Source organism: Ipomoea nil, unplaced genomic scaffold (genome assembly GCF_001879475.1).
Source record: "Ipomoea nil cultivar Tokyo-kokei standard unplaced genomic scaffold, Asagao_1.1 scaffold2480, whole genome shotgun sequence".
NCBI lineage: Eukaryota > Viridiplantae > Streptophyta > Magnoliopsida > Solanales > Convolvulaceae > Ipomoea > Ipomoea nil.
This window is the reverse complement of record NW_017618908.1, coordinates 987,660-1,010,114: the sequence shown is the minus strand read 5'-3', so window position 1 is coordinate 1,010,114 and position 22,455 is coordinate 987,660. Positions and strand designations below refer to the sequence as shown.

Sequence of the window (22,455 nt, the reverse complement as noted above, 5' to 3'; positions counted from 1 at the left end):
ATACAAAACACATGCATGCAAATTGTGGCCATCATAATTAAGATGTAAATGTGGTTCTACACGCCATCATTCTCCCCCATAAGATGAAGAACTTGGTGTCTGGATACAGTGGGTCATCTGCAGAGTGAAATTTGAACAATATAGTCCACCACCTTATGTGTTTTCTCAGAATAGTTGTAGGCAAATTCAACTTGAGCCAAGGCGAAGTCCCAATGTTTAGAACTTAGGTAACTTCTTATTTTTAAATTACGAAAATGACTAAAAGTGTCCAAAAAATAATAATCATGTTAAATGACAAAAATCGAGAGTGAAATATAAATAAATACCCACAAATGTGGGTGTATGATTTGAACTTGTAATACATTGACTGTTTTATCTAAAAAGAAACACGGGAACTACACTTTTTTCGTTCTACCAATAAAATTTACTCCGTCAAAGCCTATGTATAAGTTAAAGTTAAAAGCTTATATTGTACCAAGATAAACCCAAGTCTAAAATACACAATTTACCTTTTACGAAATTGTGAGCATTCAGTAAGTAAATTGTATATTTTGGACCTAGACCCACCTTGCAATGTGGACCCGGGTCGACGGAATAATTTGCCCAAGTTACAAGTAATCATTTCATTATCCAGCAAAAACATTATCTGCATATTATACACACAAATTAAAAAGATAAACCGAATTAGTGTCTTTCAATAATCCACCAAAACAAGGTAGCAAAGTTGTCCATAAGCCTATTCTGACATCCAACAATACTCAACATTTCACAGTGGGTGGTGGTTACAGGCTCAAAACCCAAATGGGTGTTAAGAAGAACAAAACTATTGTCTTCTTGTTCTTGTAACACCTTGGCAAAATGTATATGTTCATCCAAGAACATTTTCAATGTGTGGTGGTTATAGTTGATGACAAAAAACTGCAAAAAAAAGTGGTCTGATCTGATTCCAGTTCTTTGTATGTTCAGATCTGTGGTTTTCATTCTGCGGCAAACTCAAAAGCTCTCTAGTTGTTGAACATGGTGAGTAATTGCGTCCGGGCAGGATGGACCACGTAGAAGCTCCAGCCGGTTCGAATGTGGAGTGAACTGCAAGATGTAGTCTTCGTCTGTGGAGAAACACAAAAACGAGCAAATTAATAGTCACGAGGGAATATCTGCAGCATTACTTGAATATATTAAAAGGTTAACGGGATTCTTACTTTCCTTTACTGTCCCGTAAAGCCAGCATAGAACCTCGTCTGCAAATGCAAGACATACACCGCCCTGTCAAAATCAAAAGCCACGTAAAAATTCAGTGCTGCAGAAAACAAGAAGATCAACCACATGAAGAGAAATGTGATTTACAGAACAATACTAATCCGACAATTTCCTGACAAAGACAACATCATGAGTTGTACATAGACCATGCACTCATGCAGTGCCGTGCCATTCAAAATAACCAAACTGTGTGTATAAATGTATTGAAGTAGAGAATGGTTACCTGCCAGTAACTTTTCATTTTTACCCTTTGTGTGATCTCATTAGTTCTCAATCTCTCAGTGCGGACAAGTCTACCATTATCATCCCTGCAGGCAAGTCAGATTTAACATATTTGAAATTGCACTCCAGTTATTAACTATGAGTCCAAGAGAATTCAATAGTAGCCATAAACCAGCACTTATCAATGTCACAAGAGGCAACAGAGGTCAAAAAGAATCGCATTTTTTACACTAAGCATTATTAAAATTAAAACCAAAAAAAAAGAAGAAAAGAAAGAAACTATGAACAAAGGAAACACAGATGAAGTCATGACATTAAAACCTACCTAAAACCAACAACAATGTAAGGTACTCCAGCAAGGAATGACTGGATCTGCACATGAGAAAAGACATAGTCAAGAACTTAAGATATCATATCATAGAGTGTACTGTGTAAGATCAAGAAAGAACTTTTGTCAATCCAATGAACTCTCTTGATAAGTTTCAGACTAGAAACAATAAGAGAAATTGTTAATCAATGGCCGATTAACAAATTATCTACGAGTAAATGCAGCAACAGATGGTAGCACGTGAATAGCATAAACAATATCCCTTTTCTCATTATATTTAACTTATTGGTTTTTAGTTGTATTAATAAAATAAGTTAAGGGCACCATTTGGGTATATTCTTCCTTGACTTTTCACTTCTATTAAGTTAAGTGAAATCTACAAGGCTTATATATAGATACGCTTATATTCTGCAATAGACATGTCTGCAAAAGGTCAAATACCCAAAACTTGAGTAATTTCTCCCTCTCAAATATTTCCTCGGTACGATGATCCAACAACTGCAAGCAGGAAAAAAAGGAGAGACAAAATTAGGTTTAAATTCCAAAACTAAATGAAATAAAGGGGGGAAGGTGTTACATCCAGGCAAACATTGTTACCTCACGACTTGTTTTTAGTTCAACATAGAATCTTCTTCCGTCATCCCTGGAATCACAACAATCCATTTCAGCCCCCATCAAAATGCGGTGAGCCCCTATTTTGGTTTTAATTACAGCACAATATTCAACATTGGCATCAATGTCATGAATCCTATCTCCATCAGATCTACCAGGATCTTCAGTGGCAAGGCTCTCAAAACAATAGCCCCAGTAACACCTGCATACCAAACAATAACACCCCTAGTTCAATAACTTAATTATTAAATCCAAAGGAATTAAATGTTCGTGAAAATTCCATAATTATCTTTTACCTTCTTCTATCTAGCTCACTCTTTGGCCTCTCTGGTAATTTATGCACATCCAGATAGACAACACCTTTCCTTTTGTGAACTCCCATTTCCCAAGGCTCATTCCTTATATAAGCAGTAGCCATTATCTGCAGAAATCAATATTTTTTTGAAGACTGAAAAATTACATTGCCAAGCAGGCCCAAAAAGAGCCAACACACTGCACTGCACTGCACTGCAACTGAACAGGAAATTAAGAAGGAAAGGATAACCTATCATCCAAGTCTAAAATCACTTCAATAAATAAAAAGTTGGAATTATAAGTGTCAAAATATCTATTTGCACCTTGGCCACATATTTGTAGTATACTGTCAAACCATGCAAACCAGTCAAAATGAGAGATTACCTTATTAAGGTTATTGCGATATGTCTGTTAGAAAGGACAAGAGCAAAATAAATTAATATGGTTTCAACTACTGAACACATGAAAGTCCAGAATATGGAACATTCTTACCACAAAGTGCATCCTATCAAGGGGGATATTCTTATTCCTAATGCAGGCCAGAAGGTCACCGAAGCCCTGAGAGCCCAAATCTTTGGACAGAGTATCAGATGTGAGCCTTATACATAGTTAAAATGAGCAATGAAATGCAAAATTTTCACTTCATTGAATTCAACGGTTAACATACCTCTCTTCTCAGTGAAAGTATCAAAGCCTTCATTTAGGTCAGATCCAATATCTTCAGTAATAAGACGTTTAAATAGCCTCTGGAAATTCAAACATGAATTAATAAAGGATTTCAAAAGCTAGAAGATAAACATACAAGAAACAGTAAAGTATGGCTTACCAAGCTGCGATCATCAAAGTAGACATCTCCATCTTGTACACGACTATAGCAAGCAAGTTCACAAGGCTAATCACACCATGGGCCAAGTAAAACTTTATTATAAGAAAAAGCAAAATTGATGCAGAAAAATGAGAATTTAACATATCATTTTCACAGCCCAAACCCCCTCCCCCCCAAGCCTTCCTTCCCCTATCTCTCATTGAGACAAAGAAGAAAGGATGTCCAACCTCTTGGATTGCTGTGGATTTTCTTGCTAATGTTTCTTCACTCTTTGCAAACTTCAGTTCAGAAACAAAACGCTCATCACGAGGGGCATTTCCTCTACCATAGCCATAATTCTGCCTTGGTGGATAATTGGGTGAAGGAAGGATTCCATTTCCTCTACCATTTTGCCAACGTCCACGCCCAAAGCCTCCTCTTGTGGGGTTGTTTGTATTTCGTACAGGGGGCAAAACTGTAATTGAAGAACATGAAAAAATGAATAAAGTACAGCTTGGATAAGCTTCTTTCAAACTCATCTCCTCCTATACGAACTAACAAAAAAAGTTATGAAGAATGCTCACTGGAATTGCTTATTTTAAAAACACTTAATTAAGTGGTTTGGATCTAAGACTAATGGAAATATGTCATAAAGAGCACTTCTGAAAAACTTCAGCTATAGCATTGTTGATACAACAACGAAAGGGGGGAAACTTGGCATTGCAAAATGAAACCGAAAATGGAATCCAATAGAATCATTCAGGTATTATGCAGCATCCATAACTCCAACAATATAATCAAACAGCCTTTGAATGCTCCATGATGAACACAAAGTGTAAACTGAACCAGTTACCAACCATCCTTCAAAATTATCAAAATATGTGTGAAGTCAAATTATGAAATTATCATTACCAGTCAGAATCAACTCGAAAATGCAGTCCTACTACGTTTGATCATCAAAGCAAGTAAGCAAAGCCTCACTGAGCTAAAATCACCAGAGGAAAAATATATGTGCATGTTTGGGAGCCAGCATATGTACTCAAATCCACAATCACATACATTAAAACAGAGAAATTTGGGAAGTACCGGGGACCGGATAGGTACTAGTAGCAGGGGTTTTTACATACTCCTCATTATCTGAGCCAAACAGATCCTTATCGGAATCATCATCCTCATTCCCATACTTGGAGTGACTATTAATGTTACTGTTAAGAGAAGACCTCACTTCTCCATTATCGTCCTCTTCTCCGCCGCTGTCACTCCGGCTCCCGCTAGCGCTGCTACTTCTGTTGGAGGAGGACGGCGAGGAAGAGCCGCCGGAAGAGGCGGAGGAAGAGGCGGCGGACGACGATGTAGCCGAGGATTGCGAAGCGGAGGATTGGCGTTGCTGTGGTTTGTTCTGTTGCTCGTCGTTTGAGTAGTTTTCTTCGTCGTCTTCTTCGCCGAATAGCTCTGCGGCAAAGTTGGTATTCATTCTCTGCTACTCTCTCTCACGGCGGCGGATCGGCAGATGGGGTTGGAGGTGGCCGGGATTTTGATCTTCGTCGGGAGGTTAGGAGGCTTTTATACGGCGTGGGGCCGGGCAGTGAAGGGCCGATCCGGAGGGTGACTCGTCCGAGTCAGAACTCTATTGAGTTAAGGATTCTAAATGTAGTGTTTCCTAATTGAGAAGAGAATGTTACAATTAGGATTTTTGAGCTAAGTTCTATGTACATACACACTACAATACACACAAAATACATAGAACGAATTAGTTCTATTAATATATATAAATTGAAACACCAATTACATGACTATTCAAGCTAATTTAATTTAAATTTCATCATAAGTTATTTTTCTAAATTCGAATACTAGATAGGGTAACTAATTTTTTATTATTTATCATGATACATGCAAAAATATTATTGTCGTGTTCTTATCAATGCAAGCCTTATTTTGATCACTTGTGATTGTTGTTGTTGTTGTTTTTGTTTTTTTTTTTTTAAAGAAAAGTCATACAAAGCTCACAATAGCCAAATGTTCAATAACAAGAAGTAATAATTGATAACCAAATAGAAGGATAAGAGAACTAGTAACTCTAATTAACTGATGAGCTAGGTTGTTTGCTGATATGCGAATAAATCAAATGGACGAGATTTAAAGTGTCGTTTTAAAGAGCGTCATCCTCATAGAACCCAATTCGCATTGGAGAAGTCAGACAAACCATCATTGAGTAGTCTAAAGACCATATGAAAATCCGAAAAGACCACAATATTTTTCCATTCCCTTTCCAACATCACAGATAGTGATAGAGCTTCCTTTATAGATAATACTTCCTTGATAGCTAGTGGTTGAAAGGTGGCACAATTTCACAAAGGCCATTGGGACATGATGTAGCAATGGGAAATCTAAATTTGACATTGTTACATAAAATATAATAGAGTTGTTAATCTTTTCGTTGATGAGAGCCTTAAAAGTATGCTCGAGGTTGTCTTTTGAGTGACTTCTAATAAAGATTAAGAGGACATTAGATAATGATTGTCTGGACGCGTTTCACTTAAAGGAAATTTTTGGTGTTAGAGAGTAGTTTGTGTGTTTCCCTTTTGTTTAACAAATGCATATGTAAATGACCACATTAATGGTAGTTGTTTTTCATACACTAACAAGAATGTGCACTGAAAGAGTGATGAGTGGATAAAGCATTATTCTTATACCAGAAGACAAACTGACACAAGTTGATTATTGCCAACCTCTCTCAGTGAGTCTTTAAGCACATCTGCACATATCTTTCTATTGCATGTTCCCATCATCATTTAAAAAAAAAAAAAAAGATAGAATGTAAATTATATTTGTTTCTCATGTGTCAAGTGTCTATTTAGAATTTTATTTTTTCAATGATTCAGTTGGCAATATTTGGGAGAAGAGATCAAGGTTTGAATTTTGGTGGCGACAATGTGAGGATTATGCCTGCTGTGTGCACTAACATTTGGCCCCGTCTGCTGAATTATTGAATGATTTACATTCTCCCAAATATTCTGTCGAACTGGTGTGGGGCTCTTGGGATTAGAGATTTAACGGGAGAGGAGTTTTATTTTCCAAAAAAAGGGAAAGTATACTTAACTCTTATTCTAAAAATAGTTATGTCACTACTCTGCAGACGAATTTCTCCGCTAATTTCAATCATAGTGATTTCTTCCTACAAAGTCTTGATTCCTATAACAATGAGAATATAATCATCACTCCGTACTCCGCATATTACGAGTGCTGACGCCCGAGTTATCAAACAACGCCAACAGCCAGCTCTTCGTAATCAAGTCAACTTTCCACCAAATCTCACAAAATTTCCAACCATACAGCTCAAAACCATTTCTGGGTTTCGATCTTGATCCTCAGAGCTCAAATGGGTCGGAAGCCGAACGACTCCGGACCCACCAAATGGGCTTCAATGGCTCTCCTCGTCATGGGGTTGATTTCCTGCATTGTGGTCTATGCTTTCATGTCAGCTGCTCTAAGCCCATCAGGCAGCGAAAAGATTGAGTCTTTGGAGTCGGAGAGCGCGGATGAAGGTGAAAGGAGTGATGGGTGTTGCAGAGGGATTGAGAATTTTGAGCTTTGGGGGCCTGCTGTGAAGTGGGGTGCCGATTTTAAGCTCAATTCTTCTGAGGAGTGCTGCCAAGCTTGCAAGGCTATGTGTAGTGCCAATTCTGGGGCTTGCTTGTGTGATTCCTGGGTGTTCTGTGGAAACAGAGAAGCTTGTGGTTCCAAATTTGGTGAGGTAAGTTCTGGAATTTATCATTCTGATTTTTGTATTGAAATGATGGTATATGGTGTGGTGATAGTTTGATGAATTTGGATTGATTTGTGCTTTCTGACATGTTTAAATTTTGTGGATTGCTTATTGAATTGGGTTTAGTAATTAGCATTTGACTTGTTTCTGAAGATTGATATGGACTTGCATTTAATATTGGAATCATGATTAGTGCATATAATTGATATTTTGCCCACAAAAGGCGAAATCCCTCGCCCCAAGGCCCCACATCCCGGCTAACAGGATTGGGAAAGGCTAAATCACGATGACACAACGGCAATAAGAGAACCCGTATCTGGTGCCCACAAGGATATTTTAATGGATAATTTCTCATACTCTGCAAATTAGGCTTTCATTTTCAAGATTTACCGTTATAACTTTATGATTAACTAAACTTTTGATGGTTTGTACAGAATCTGTTTCACTGTATTTATGTCTGAATTTACTTATATCAAAACCTTATGCATATTTGAAGTTATTCCTTAGTTCTTGGAGATTATATAAGGCACAAGAAAGGCTGAGGTTTTACTTTAACCTCCTTTGTGTAGTGCTGGCTGAAGAAACAAAAAGATATCTTCACACCTGATCGTCAGGAAGCAGGAAACAAAGTCATGTGGACCTCCGGCCTTATTTTTGGGGGAGGAGAGGTATATTATTTCTTTGAGCCTTTCCGTGATGTTCATCGTAATTTTCATCTCAATTCAACAACTTTGAAATGCTTTTGAGTAATCCCTTTGTGGTCTGTGCCTGTTGTTATATTACTTCAAATCTTCAATAACCTGCTTAGATGTTGGTAGTTAAATAATCTTAGAAGTTTGTTCGACTTCCCTAATTTTCTTTCTTCCTCTCGTTTAGGGTATTGTTGCCTTGGAAACCGAGCATGGTTCTATTCGAGTAAAGGTATTTTGATTTCCTTTGTGAATACAACTTCCCGCTCCTTATATTTCTTGCAACAATGAATAGGTGACATCTGCAAGAAAGCATTTTGCCGACAATCTATGGTTCATACTTCATAGTTCTTGATAGAATGGTAAAGTTCACTGCTTCCCCGTCCCCCAAAGAAAGAAAGAAACCGTCATAAAGTGGCTATTTTAAAGATAGCAAGAAAATATAATGATCAGGCGTTTTTCCTAGCAAGATTTTGGTTTTCTTTAACATGCTTGCAAGTTGTGTTTACGATTTTATATTTGTTTAAAAATAGTTTCCTGCTTGCATTTCTTCATTGAAGTAACTAAACTAAGAGGAGCACGTACTATTTCTTAGCTCTGATTTCCACAAGGCCATCACGGAAGGGTATCGATTTATGGAAAGGATTGTGACACTAGGGTGAGATCATATACGAGAATCTGATTGGAATTGCAATCCCTTAACCCAATACATCCCTTTTTTAATGGATTCTTTCGCTTATTTCAAAGATGATTTGCTCTCTAGTGTCGTGTTTGCTTTTGTTTTCCGTGCAATTATTTTGGTCAGACCACAAGGTGTCCTAAGCAGACCCTGACTGTAGGAGGCACCTTTAAGCCCGTATCATACTCAGACTAATCCCCGTTCGCACCGCCCTGGCTCAGTTAAGGGGCAAAGTGCTGGTCAGATTTGTTTTTCCGTGCAATTATTGTTAATGAATAAAAATAATTTTTATAATTGATGAGTTATAGGCTGTCAATGCTTTGCCAATCCATCAATGTTTAACTTAAAGTCACGGGTTTTGGCGTTATACTTTGTTACTGATCTAGTTTAGGATTCCCGTCCTGTTTGGAAAGTCTGAAAGTATTGCATCCATTTTTCTTCCATTTCTTGCCAACGATTCCAATTGTTAAACTTTTAAATGCAATTTTTCCGTCTTTTTCTTTTTCTTCCTTCTTGTGAAAGAACATGGTTTGGTGCAGCTTTTGCCTGAATGCTCTCCACGTTCGATTGTCTACATACTAGACTTGCTAGCTTCACGCCATTGTGCAGGCTGCCAATTTCATCGTGCAGAAAGTCGGGGGGAGGTTTGGGATTCACAAGGAAATCACGTCAAAGATGTAAGAGTTCACCTCTCTTTGTTGAGCATATAACCATTAATGTGCAATTCAACTATCAGCTTAGGCTTTTAGTTGAGATGGAGCACATGCTTCAATTTGGTATCAGAGCCAGACCAAAGGGTGCAGATGATATTTTCTTAATCCTCCAACATATCTTACTTTCAGGCTTCCTTCGGTCCTCCCTATGCTCTACTTCAAGGAACTCTCGAGGCCCAGGGAGTGACATTCAACACCATTCCCACTGAATTCTGCCCGACCATAAGCCGGGGTTCAGTGGCATGGATTGGGTCGGGCCCCGAGTTCTTTATCAGCTTGGCAAACCATGAAGAGTGGAGAAATACATATACTGTCTTCGGGTCTGTGCTGGCGGAAGACATGGAAACCGTGGAGAAAATCGCCCAGCTCCCGACTAAGCCCGACAATTGGAGTGGAGTTAGCGTGTCGGTCTTGGAGAAGCCGGTTCCCCTAAGGATTCGACGAATCAAGCGCAGTGGTTGATAGTTGAGACCTAAACCACACCCTCTGATCCATCTTGAAATTTGACATTTTGCTGCAACTTTGTACATTGAGGTTATAGTGTTTTTTTCCCCCTTAACATGTTCTTGTCACTTTTGTAATTTTGTTTTTTTTTTTTGTTTTTCTCTTAAAATGTTTAACTGAGCTCTGCAAAGAAAAAAGAGTGAAAGTTTCAATTTAGTTTTTTAAGGAATTTCTGTTTTGCAGTTTCTGCATTATCTGATAGTAGAGTTGTGGACTATTTACTATGATTTATGTGAGTCTGGTGGGCCCGGACCGTAAGACAGACGGAGAAAGATCCGGAACATCTTGTGATTTCTAAGAGAAGGGATATCAAAACATTGAGTTAGAAAGTGATTAACGGATTCAGTTAATTTTTTTTACTCTATTTAATTATTTATAAAGAAATGAACACTTGTATTAATTGGATGATCAATTTTCACAATCATATTTTACGTTTTAGGTGAGTTTTCTGGACCAAAAGAAAAATCAGCATAAGTTGTCTATAACTAATTGGCTCAAATCGAGAAGATTAATAGGTAGTTGTTACAGAGAGTTGAACTTAAACTCTACAATTATCAAATTAACTGTTCAATCAACTCATTTGGGGTTGTTCTCAAATTCATGGAACTCCTTGAGGAAAACCAGCATAAGTTTTCTATAACTGAGCAATCGAGAAGGCTAATAGGCAGTTGTTACAGAGAGTCGAACTTAAACTTTGCGATTATCAAATTAACTGTTCAATCAACTCATTTGGGGTTGTTCTCAAATTCATGGAACTCCTTGAGAAAAAATTGAAGAGAAAAATGTTTGTGGGCCGAAGTATAAGGTTATTTGAAAATTTGGGGCAAAACATAAATGTTGCAAAACATTGATCCCCTAACGCCCAACTGCATATCAATTTTAGTGTAAACGGCTTCCTCTTCCCGCCACCACGGCGCCGCTAAAATTCTCTCTCCATCGCCGCCGCGAGAGCCCGTGACTGCGGCGTAGAGCCACCGTGGTTCTGCTTGGGACTTAAACGAAAATGGTTCAATTTCACGAGCACATAGTAGCGGAACTCCTCGAAGACCAAAACGGCGGTTTAGTCGTCCTCTCCGCCGGCCTAGGCCTCCACAAGCTCATCTCCTCTCTTCTCCTCCTCCATCACTCTTCCCAGGGCTCCCTCCTCATCCTCTCCGCCTCTCCTTCTCAGAGACACGCCATTGTTCGAAATCTCGAGATCGCGCTCCAATACGAGAGCTCCGTTCCCAGCACAAGTGAAGTTCCCAATTTGCCCTCGGAGATTACCTCCGACCTCCCCGCGCACCAGCGCCTGTCGCTCTATACTTCCGGCGGAGTGTTCTTCATCACTGCGCGTATTCTCATCGTTGACCTCCTCACTCACCGGCTGCCTACTACCGCCGTAGCCGGAATCCTCCTCCTCAACGCTCACTCCCTCTCTGATACCTCCACCGAGGCTTTTATCGTTAGGATTATCCGTTCGACTAACCGGTCACTCTATGTTAGGGCTTTCTCGGACCGCCCTCATGCCATGGTCTCCGGCTTCGCCAAGGCTGAACGAACCTTAAAATGCCTTTGGCTCAGAAAGCTTCATCTTTGGCCTCGCTTCCAGGTTTTTGAAATTTTTATTTTCCATGAATTTTGTATTTTAAGACTGTTGTTAGTATAACAATTTTGCTACGTAATTTGCATTTGATTTATTTATTTATTTTTAACTGCCTAAAATTTCAGTTTGAGCAGAAAAGGCATTCAAAGATAAAAACTTTGATTACAATATCACATGCCTTTGAAAGTTATCACCTTTTGATGATTTTTTTTAAAAGAAAATAAACCTGTAATTCAAAGATTAGGCTTGTATTGTTGAATTCTTTCCCTTAATAACACCTCTCATGGTTTCTTGAAAAAGGACTTTTAGATGAAGTACTTTTATGTACATTTTGCCTCTTAAATGGTGGTTTTACAAGGTGATATTTACAAAGTGTAATTACAAATGCAGAACTATTTACATATTGTCTTTGCAGGTTTATGTTTCACAGGATTTGGAGAGGGATCCTCCAGAGGTTGTGGACATTAGGGTTCCAATGTCCCCATACATGATTGGCATTCAGAAAGCAGTGCTTGAGGTAATGGATGCATGTTTAAAGGAAATGAGGAAGACTAATAAAGTCGATGTGGAGGACTTGACAGTTGAGAACGGGCTTTTTAAGTCGTTTGATGAGATATTAAGAAGACAGTTGGATCCTATTTGGCACACATTAGGGAAGAAGACAAAGCAGCTTGTTACAGATTTGAAGACATTGAGAAAGTTGTTGGATTACCTTGTTAGGTATTATTCAACTGGTTTATTCTTGAATGTAGATAGAAAGTATTTATGCTCATCAATTCATTGATATCATTTGATGCATTTTCATTTCATGTGAATTTATTTAAATGGTTCTGTATTTGTAGTAAAACATAACTTATAACATGAATAGGTATGATGCTGTAACTTATTTGAAGTATCTGGACTCACTCAGAGCATCAGAGAGTTTTCGGTCAGTTTGGATATTTGCAGAGTCTAGCTACAAGATTTTTGAGTATGCTAAGAAGCGGGTTTATCATTTTGGGAGGTCAGATAGTGGACAATTGGCAGGGCAGAGTAAGAGTAGTGCAACTAGAAAGAGAAAAGCTGGTGATGACAAGAAGGATGAAGGTCTGCTTTGCATTACTGGCATTTTTGAACTTGTCTAGAAATTTGCTAGTTTCATCGAAATTTACTAGAATTTTCTGAGGGTTTCTGCTTGAAAACATTTTTGATGCCCCAAAAAATGAAAACCAAAGATAGACAACTAAAATATGTCCTTTTATCTTTTCTTTTTCCCCCCTTTTGGATAAGTGAACAATTTATTCATAGAAGGGTACATTGGTCCCTGCATAGGTAGAGTTGGCTCTGCTTTAATTTTCTTAAGTTTTAAATCCACTTTAAACTCTTGAGCTTGCATATCTGTCTTAGTAACTACAATCTAAGTAAGTTTTGGTGTATCCCTTTCTCTACTCAGAGTATCTTTTATTCATACTCTTTATAACTAGTGCATTCATTGATCAAACATGCCTAAACTGTCTTGCTCAAATTTTCTCTGAAATTTTCTTTAGGTACTTGTACTTCTATAGAATTACTTCTAAATTGCTCCTTTTTTGTATTCCAGCACATCCATCTTAGCATTCTCATCTCAGTTACACCAAAAGGTCATAATGGAAAGCAGAAAAGTGAAACACAAAGAAAAGGAAAAAACTAATTGCATAATAGTTCTGAAAATTTTGCACATGATTTAAGTATCACTATCTGTTCTCCTTCAAGTTTGAAAATTTTCCACATGCAGATTCATCAGCAAGTACAAGTAGCAGAGTAGTTTTGCAGGAGGTCTTAGAGGAGGAACCAAAATGGAAGGTTTTACGTGTGAGTGAGTGAGTTCCATTTTCTTTGCAAGACTTGTGCCTTTCGTTTTGGCTTTAGCTGTTTGTTTAGTAATTCTTCCCATTGTTGTGAACTTTCTTCTGAAAAGGGATGTTTTGCAACAAAATATTTACTTAGTTTTCTAAGCTTTTCTTTCTTTCTTTTTGTTTGCTTCAGGATATTCTTAAAGAGATACAAGAGGAAAGAGAAAAGGAAGCTACAAGTGGAGAAGTAATAGCTGCAGAAGACACTGGCATTGTTTTAGTGGCTTGCAAAGATGAACGCTCTTGTGTACAGCTTGAAAATTGCATCACAAACTGCCCTCGGAAGGTTTTGGACTATATTCTTTGCATTATGTTATATGCTCTTCCCATCCCACAAATTCTTCATTATTTATTTTAGGATTCTGACAGCCTCTTATTGCAAAGTCTAGACCATTCTCAGTTTCGAAATTGTTAAGACATTCTATCTTGATGTAGAATTACATTTGGAGACCCTTTTCATTCCAACCAAATCCAAGAGGCTGTCTGCGGATTTGAACTTTTGCGGAATTTGAATATGAAAAGAATTGCAACAATGCTAGGGACAAATTTCTGACTGAATTTTTTATATCCCTTTCTTTCAACAATACTAGGGTTTTGAAAACAGTGATAAATATTAAAGCTACCACATGGCACTTCTCAATTCATGTCTGCATTCCTTTCATATTGCATCACGTTTTGGCTTGTTATACAATATATAAGTCACGATCATTTTACAAACTCTCGTATTTCTTACTATGAAGGTCATGCGGGAAGAATGGGAAAACTATCTGCTTAGCAAAGTAGAGCTGCAAGCTTTACCAAAACAGAGCAAAAAGAAGCCAAAACAACAAAAACAACCTAAAGGTTTTGGGGTACTTGACGGAGTTGTTCTCGCGGCATCTGGGCAAAAGGCAGAAATTAGTAGCGCAAACAAACAGGAGCATGATGCACTACTAGCAGTGGCATCGGAAATTAGTAAGAAAGCTAAAAAAGATACTGTTATTGAAGAAACTCTTCCGAATTCTATGGATGGTGGGGAATGTGACAATGGAAAGGGGAAAGGAAAGAAGAGGAGGAAGAAGAAGACAGAAACTGGTAAAAGTGGCTGTGACTCTGCAACAGTTGATATATCTCATCGTGTAGCTTCCTCTACAAATGAAGAGCAGATGAATGGATGCTGTCCGGCTCTTGCTGGTAGCTCCGCTGGCAATGCTGTGAATGATGCATCTCTTAATGAAGCATTGCTTCAAAAGGATGAGAAAACCTTTGGTTCTGAATCTTCAACGAAAACTAAACAGCTTCCACCTATGCACTTTTATGCACTGGAGACTAATCAGCATATACTTGACATATTAAAGCCTTCTGTCATTATTGTATACCATCCTGAGATTGCATTTGTGCGAGAAATTGAAATTTATAAAGCTGAAAACCCATCAATAAAAGTCAAAGTATACTTTCTTTTCTATGAAGATTCTACTGAGGTCCAAAAGTTTGAGGCAAGTGTACGAAGAGAAAATGGAGCATTTGAATCTTTAATTAGGCAGAAATCACTCATGATAATCCCAGTCGATCAGGTTTGCTCTTAGATAGTTCTGATTTGGATATTTTTCTTTTTTAATGTGGAGCTAGTGCTTACACGCCTTTTTCACTTGTGTTTTTCTTCCTTGGTTTATAATCAGGATGGGCATTGTACAGGACTGGATTCTTCTGTTGATACACAGTCCATACTTTCTCAAAATCTAATGACCAGAAAAGCTGGTGGTAGGAAAGAAGCACAGAAGGAAATGCAAGTACGTGAATTTGGAAATTTCCCAACTTATAGCCATTCCTATATTAACTGAAATTCTTAGTGTACTAACCGTTATATCCTGGTTACACTAGGTTATAGTGGACATGAGGGAGTTCATGAGTAGCCTTCCAAATGTACTCCACCAGAAAGGTATGCGCATTATACCCGTGACCTTGGAAGTTGGAGACTACATACTTTCTCCGCTGATATGTGTAGAAAGAAAGAGTATACAAGACCTTTTTGGCAGTTTTGCATCCGGTCGCCTGTTCCACCAGGCGGAAATGATGTCACGGTATTATCGCATCCCTGTTCTTCTGATTGAGTTTTCACAAGACAAGAGCTTTTCATTTCAGGTATGCCACTTTGCAAAACACTTTGAGGGGGGGAAAGTTGCTCAGTTATCTAACTTTTGGATTTGCTTTCAGTCTGCTAGTGAAATTGGTGATGATGTCACTCCAAACAGCATCATATCCAAGCTATCTTTGCTTGCTCTCCATTTCCCCCGCCTTCGTATTGTCTGGTCACGCAGTTTGCACGCTACTGCTGAAATATTTGCTTCTCTGAAAGCAAACCAGGATGAACCTGATGAGGTCAAGGCAATTAGAGTTGGTGTCCCATCAGAAGAGGGTGTAGTCGAAAATGATGTTAGGTAATACACTTCTCATTCATAAGCAGTGTTGCAAAAATTCCACCTAGACTCCGATTAATCGGCGCCTAGGCACTAGGTGCCCCTAGGCCGTGGCAATTTCCCCTTAGGCTCCCCGCCTAGCGCCTAACTCGGCCGAGTTAGCCGAGTTAACCTGGCCGACTCGACCTTGCTAATTTTTTTCATATATATATATATATATATATATATATATATATATATATATGAACCTACACACATGTACTGTTTTTCTTTTTTTCAGTTAGCCGTCTAGGCTACCGCTTAGGCCCCGCCTAGGCCGTCTAGGCACTAGGCGCTACTCTACCGCCCGACTAGCGCCTATTGCAACCATGTTCATAAGGTCTGAAATATCTTAAATTCAACTTTGCATTTTGAACTCTCTGAGCAAACATCAACTAATCTTCCCTACTTCTCAACAGAGCCGAGAACTACAACACATCAGCCGTGGAATTCTTGAGACGCCTTCCAGGTGTGACAGACGCCAACTACAGGACCATAATGGATGGCTGCAAAAGCTTGGCAGATCTTGCTCTCCTTCCCATGGAGAGACTAGCTGAGCTGATGGGCGGCCAGAAAGCTGCCAAAACGTTGAGGGATTTCCTCGATGCCAAGTATCCAACTATGGTTTAGCTAGCTCTGCTCGGTTTTTCAAAATTTCACTTCCATTACCAAAAAATATGCCTCCGTTTAGTTATGCTTACTTGTAGAATTTGTTTATGGTGTACATTGTGTATTATGACATTTTCGCCTAAATTGTGTTTTTTTGGTTCTTGTTTGTAACTTGTGCTACCAAGATTTGTTAAATTACCTCTAGTTGTTCTCAGGTAGATACAGTTTAATAATTATTTTAGAAGAATTTCTCTCAGTAATAGTTAATTTTTTTTTCAACAACTTACATACTTTTATATCTTATATTTGATGTACAGAGGTTTTCCCAACCGGATCCGTGGCGCAATGGTAGCGCGTCTGACTCCAGATCAGAAGGTTGCGTGTTCGATTCACGTCGGGTTCAAATCTCCCGAAAAAATAAATTCGGATCCTCTTTTTAATTATTTATAATTTCAGAATCCAGGATGTTATGGGCTGCGATACTTATTCAATGCACAAAATTTAATCATGTCAAGGTAAAGGCTGCTATTGGAGTGGGCAAAACTATAAATTATCCAAAAAGGTTATACATTTAATTCTTGTCAACAATTTTTATGTCGAGTTTGTTGTATGGGATTTTTTTCGAGTAGAGTTTACCCAGTGCATTTTAACAAAAAGTTTCGCTTTTTATGGGCAAAGAAGTTTGGTCTGACACTAAAAAAAATTCGTACTAATATATACACAGACTTGGACCAAATCTACAGTGATAGTCGAGTTTCGTTAGTTAGTAAAGGTGCATTTGCAGATTGCCGATATGATTCATCTCCATGACTCTATACTTCTCCCAAAAGGTTGAATCTCCAATGCCAAGAGTCCTCACACTCAGTCCCAATTATTTCCATGATGTGCATATAGTGTGATGTTCTTATATGGTATTATTACTTGAAGCCCTTACTGCATGGTTTTGAGTGTTACAAACTGTTAAGAAAGTACATGGTTTTGGTGTTGCATTTTCTGTCATTGATCAATGTGTAAAATTCGTCATGGGATATAACTCAATTAATTGAAATTAAGAGCTCTGGTGTAGTTTACAAGCACTTTGAGAAATCAGTATGATGGGTTAGGGTAGCCGAGTCAATGTCGGACTCGGCCCAAGTAGTTGAACTCGGAGTCGATTGTCGAGCTTAGCCGCCCGAGCCCGCTTGGCCTTAGAAAGGAGAAAGCTATGGATCAGTTGGAAATACGTGAACTTGGTGGTCGTGGAGTTAATGTTATATGTCTTCTGAGTTCATTTCCTAATTATGGGGGCTTTAATAGTTCAGGACCAAATCGATAATTTTGCTATAGTCAAGTGACCATTTCAGTAATTAACTCTTATAAGTAATTAACTCTTATAATGAATATATGATGAAATTGGTGAAGCCATAGCACAAGATTACCACTGAATTTTAAACAAAATATTGCACCATCCCATCCACCACACAATCTTTTCCATGGGCCACTTCAACCATTCATTGAACTTTCTTCAATTCTATAACTATAAAGTAACTCAAGGTGATGCGCATAATGCACTATATATATATATATATATATATATATATATATATATATATATATATATATACATAGTGTTATGCATTTTCATTAAATTAGCTTTTAAAACATTAATTTTAATTTGTAAGGTACGGCAAAAAATCTTAATAATTAAACACCTTATGACAAACTAAAATCATATAAAAAATCAAGTTATTATATCTCAAATAAAAGTGGATCCACGTACCAACAACAACTTTGCAAAGAAAGACTAACATATATATTATCTATTTCGGGGTAATTAGTTATATTCAAAATATATATAACAATATTTACAATTTGATGATGACTACAATGATGATAACATGTTTATGTAAAGAAGATTAAAACACCCTCAAGTGCATTATATTACTTGAGAGTTTCTTGGGTTACAAACTTACGACCTAATCATGCATGAAAGTCTATTGAGTTCTTACAGATATACACCTGCAGGTAAATTCTGTTCGGGCTCGATCAAAAGAGTGTTAGATCGATAATAATTGAATTTGTAGCGTTCTGTTACGATTGAGAATAGTTTTACCGACTTGACAAACTCTCGATCTATGGGTCTTTACTCTTTAAGAACTTGAATTTCAAGTTTGATTGGTTGAGTGGTAGAGTTGTTGTTGTTCACATGATTATTATTATTATCTACCATCACCTCCATTTCTTCAACTTTATATGTTGAGTGGACACCATACACCACATAAAACAAACTCATCAGACCTGCATTGTAAGTTGAAAAAGTAGTTATGAACATATACTATATTATAATAACAGAATCAATAGTACTAAAAAAAAAATCTGATCAGACCTGTCCAAATTCCAAACCTCTTATATGCCTTCACATTTAAAGTTGTCATCAAGAACACATTCAAGAAGATGGACAGCGCCGCCGGCCACGGCATGAGCGGCACCGACCAGCTCTCCGGCCGCCGCACGCAGGGGACCAAGCGGTGGAAAAGGGCGGTGAAGGACAGCGTCAAGAAGCCGAATAATGGCAGGTTCCACCATTGCAGATTGAGCTTCCATGAGAGGGAGAATCCCAGGGAGCTGCTGGAAACCAGGAAGAGAAAGAGGAGAACTTGGAAGGGTGGGTTGCCGTTGATTATGGCGTAGCGGCGGTAGATGAGGGCGGCGGCTACTAAGTAGAAGACGACGAGGGTTCCGATGGAGATGATCTCTATTACTATCTTTAGCTCCGTGAATAGTGCAACGGATGCTTGGCAAATCCCTACACCATAACATACATGAATTGAAGATAGAAAGATCAATGAGTAAATGAGTAATAATGTAAGTGATATGATAATATAATGGATACTGTTCAAATGAGGATAGGACTTTCCATGCTGTCAATGCGAATTGCACCATTATATTAAGTATACATAAATGCATCACATATTGTTCGAAAATGCACCAAAATGCATCATATGTAATAGTGCATTTTCGAATATTTTGTAGTGCATTTGTGCGTACCTAATGATGCGTGGCTGCACGACCTCACGGGAAGCAGATCAGTGCGAATTGCAATTAAGTATACATAAATGGATCACATATTGTTCGAAAATGCACCAAAATGCATCAAACGTAATAGTGCATTTTCAAATACTTTGTGGTGCATTTATGCGTACCTAATGATGCGTGGCTGCACGACTGCACGGGAAGCACTGTCCGCACGTGAACCTGATTGTAAGAACCCTCTCATGTGTGATAGAGTAGTTAGTGGAGAGTTGTTATATATTATGTTGTTTAATTATACTACTTGTTTGAGTATATAATATATATATATAAACATAAATGTGCAATCCAACTATTAGCTTAGACTTTTAATTGAGATGAAACACATGCTTTAATTCTACTCACCCAAGAAGATAGTTGCATTCAATGGTGTGCCTGTTGAAGGATGCACTTTGGCTAGCCAAGAAGGCACAAGCCTAGCCCTTCCAACCACACAAAGATACCTAGCTTGCCCAAGCATGGCAACCAAGAGAGAAGCCACAATCCCTAAACTTGCACCAACCCCTACTACATTGCTTGCCCATTTCCACCCCATCATTTTGAAGGCTGCTGAAAATGATCCCTCTTCAGGAATCTATCCATAAAAACACAAAATCAATCCCGACCCGAATAACAAATTCTCAATTTGTATGGAGAAACGAAAAACTGGAGAACATCGATCACTTACGAGATTATAAGGAAGGAGAAGGCAGAGAGAAAGAGCCATGAGGCAGTAAAGGGCAGAAACAATGAGGACTGAGCCAACAATCCCCACTGGTAAGCTCTTGGAAGGGTTTGTGATTTCTTCAGCCATGGTTGACACTGAATCATACCCAATATAGCTGAAATAAACTATGGCTGCTCCATCAAGAACCCCTCTCACACCAAAAGGAGCCAACCCTCCACCAGATTTCACCAAGTTGTCTGAACTTCCTTTGTAGAAACCAGCAATTATTATGAACCCAAAGAAAACCACATGGAAGATTGTCATCACAAGGTTCAACAATGAGCTCTCCTTAGTGCTGCAAAATCAAGAATTATTATAAAAGTAGTTATTGCTAGTAGCCATTAAAGGGGAGAAAAAGAAGATATATTAATACTTCATGAACCACCACTAGAAAAGAGAACAATTATTGCTAGCTGGAAGTAATCCTAACTAAGTTAATCAGACTGTTCGACTTGACAACCACAAAAGTTAAAGTTACAAGTTTGACTCTCAGCAATACGGCCTATTGGCCTTCTTGAATTGAGCCAGTAGTTATGGACAACTTAGGTTGGTTTGGTCTTTTGTTGGCTAGGGTCCCAAGGCGGGACAATCTAGGTTGGTTTACCTCATTGTGGTTTTTGACCGGCTAGACCAAGTAGTTATAGACAACCTAGATTGGTTTACCCCATTATGGTCTTTTGTTGGCTAGGGTCACAAGGTGGGACAATCTAAGCTGGTTTACCATCATTATTGTGGTTTTTTACTGGCTAGAATCATAAGGCGAAATATAATTTACCCCGTGCACACTCTTGAATAGTGGCTATTGGTCAAAAACACTGGTTTAGCTAGCATATTCCCTCATGATTATTACCAAGAAAACTAAATTAAAGAATGATATGATGAATGTGGAAGTGATGATAAGATTCAAACCTGTGGCACAAGACAATAGTGAGAAGAATGATCAATGCAACAGCTGGGAAGTCCAACATGTTGTAACCTTCCATTAATCCATCCACTTTAACCCTCCAACAATCTGGGTTGCCTTCCCCCAATGCATAGGATAAATACTCAGTGAAGCTTCTTGAAACAGCAGCATTTGACAGCACATAATCCATCAGTATGTTTGCTCCTGCAAAGTACCCTACAAACTCTCCTGCAACAACAACAATATGGGAAGAAACATCATTAAACTTCACTGTCACACCCAAGATTCTCATCTGTCCATAGTAAAAACCAAGAAACTGATGGGTCAGCCCCAACCAAGTTGGTCAGACTATAGGCCTGTTTCGTAACAGTAAAGTTACAAATTCAACTTTCACTGCTGGAAATTATTGAATTTCCGACCACCTGAATGTGATCTTAAATCAAGTTGAAAGCAAAAAGTGGTCGGAACAAGGCTTTTAACTTAATTTAAGATAACTTTCAGATGGTCGGAAATTTCAAAATTTCCAGTAATGTTCTAGTAAGAGTGGCTTATCGACTTTCTTGATTTGAGCTGAACTGATACTGGTTTTTAAAGACAGGTTTACCCAGTACACACTCTCGAGTAGTGACTATAAATTTTTCTCGTAACTTAAAACCAAGAAAATGAAGAATATTACCAAAGGTTATGCGGAGATAACTGAAAGCGCCGCCGGCAACCGGGACCTCAACGGAGAACTCAGTGTAGCACAAGGAGGAGAGGAGGGCCGACAGGCCAGCGACGATGTAGGAAATGAAGACAGAAGGGCCGGCGGTTTTGCGAGCAACGGGGCCGGTGGTCACGAAAACTCCGACACCGAGCATTCCTCCGACGCCGAGAGCGACCAAATCGTACCATGTCAGCTTCCTCTTCATGTCTGCACCAGACCTCAGTCTCACCTTGTTCAGCTCCTGGTCGGGCGTCCATGTCGCCAGCGCTCTCTTCTTCAGCTTTTTTGGCGTCTGTGACAGAGAATTAAGGTAAGTGGAGAAGATTTCCGGCATGCTTCTTGAAACTGCAGTTTCAGTGGCAGCCATTTTTTTTTTTCTTTTCGGTTTCTTTTTTCTTGGGTGGTTTTCAGCTGCAATTGCAAGGCCTTATATATAAGCCATGGCAAGAGTATTTTGGTTGATATATATATATATATATATATATATATATATATATATATATATATATATATATATATATCAACTAGCATGTTAGGCGTAAAGGTGCAATCATATAGTAGTTGTGGTGTAATTTTTCAAAAATTCGCAGGTCAGTTCGCAAATTAAGATTGGATATATATATATATATATATATATATATATATATGTGTGTGTGTGTGTGTGTGTGTATATAATTTTCCTTTTCTCCACTTTTTCTCAA

General features: G+C 38.4%; 4 protein-coding genes and 1 non-coding gene across 7 annotated transcripts; 3 read left to right on the top strand and 2 right to left on the bottom strand.

Annotated features, from left to right (window-relative positions):
- Positions 1-625: 625 nt before the first annotated feature.
- Positions 626-5,131, bottom strand: LOC109153048 (decapping nuclease DXO homolog, chloroplastic). Of its 2 annotated transcripts, XM_019300788.1 has the most exons (14): positions 4,605-5,131; positions 3,767-3,993; positions 3,540-3,605; positions 3,381-3,459; positions 3,206-3,285; positions 3,098-3,121; positions 2,716-2,840; positions 2,405-2,621; positions 2,249-2,305; positions 1,805-1,851; positions 1,481-1,565; positions 1,200-1,263; positions 953-1,106; positions 626-799 (listed from the first exon to the last, which is right to left on the bottom strand). In XM_019300788.1, exons 1-13 carry the CDS (start codon positions 4,990-4,992, stop codon positions 994-996), a joined length of 1,572 nt encoding a protein of 523 aa, XP_019156333.1. In that variant the 5' UTR covers positions 4,993-5,131; the 3' UTR covers positions 626-799; positions 953-993. The 2 variants fall into 2 exon arrangements, with proteins under 2 accessions (XP_019156333.1, XP_019156332.1); XM_019300787.1 differs by having other exon boundaries at positions 626-1,106; positions 4,605-5,130.
- A 1,516-nt stretch (positions 5,132-6,647) lies between these two features.
- On the top strand, positions 6,648-10,034 carry LOC109152946. The gene is made up of 5 exons (XM_019300647.1): positions 6,648-7,272; positions 7,854-7,952; positions 8,161-8,205; positions 9,192-9,329; positions 9,495-10,034. The coding sequence occupies exons 1-5, from the start codon at positions 6,898-6,900 to the stop codon at positions 9,825-9,827; spliced, it is 990 nt and encodes a 329-aa protein (XP_019156192.1). The 5' UTR covers positions 6,648-6,897; the 3' UTR covers positions 9,828-10,034.
- Positions 10,035-10,738: 704 nt separating this feature from the next.
- Positions 10,739-16,613, top strand: LOC109152943 (DNA repair endonuclease UVH1). 2 transcript variants are annotated; one of them, XM_019300644.1, is made up of 11 exons: positions 10,739-11,460; positions 11,870-12,174; positions 12,323-12,540; positions 13,208-13,284; positions 13,459-13,611; positions 14,066-14,878; positions 14,984-15,094; positions 15,186-15,446; positions 15,519-15,742; positions 16,180-16,427; positions 16,458-16,581. In XM_019300644.1, exons 1-10 carry the CDS (start codon positions 10,873-10,875, stop codon positions 16,388-16,390), a joined length of 2,961 nt encoding a protein of 986 aa, XP_019156189.1. In that variant the 5' UTR covers positions 10,739-10,872; the 3' UTR covers positions 16,391-16,427; positions 16,458-16,581. The 2 variants fall into 2 exon arrangements, with proteins under 2 accessions (XP_019156189.1, XP_019156188.1); XM_019300643.1 differs by having other exon boundaries at positions 16,180-16,613.
- Positions 16,614-16,700: 87 nt separating this feature from the next.
- On the top strand, positions 16,701-16,772 carry TRNAW-CCA. The gene has a single exon. It is a non-coding gene; the product is annotated as a tRNA-Trp (tRNA).
- A 1,407-nt stretch (positions 16,773-18,179) lies between these two features.
- On the bottom strand, positions 18,180-22,152 carry LOC109152944 (cationic amino acid transporter 6, chloroplastic-like). The gene is made up of 6 exons (XM_019300645.1): positions 21,725-22,152; positions 21,054-21,276; positions 20,106-20,439; positions 19,784-20,012; positions 18,735-19,154; positions 18,180-18,646 (listed from the first exon to the last, which is right to left on the bottom strand). Exons 1-6 carry the CDS (start codon positions 22,119-22,121, stop codon positions 18,492-18,494), a joined length of 1,758 nt encoding a protein of 585 aa, XP_019156190.1. The 5' UTR covers positions 22,122-22,152; the 3' UTR covers positions 18,180-18,491.
- Positions 22,153-22,455: the final 303 nt, after the last annotated feature.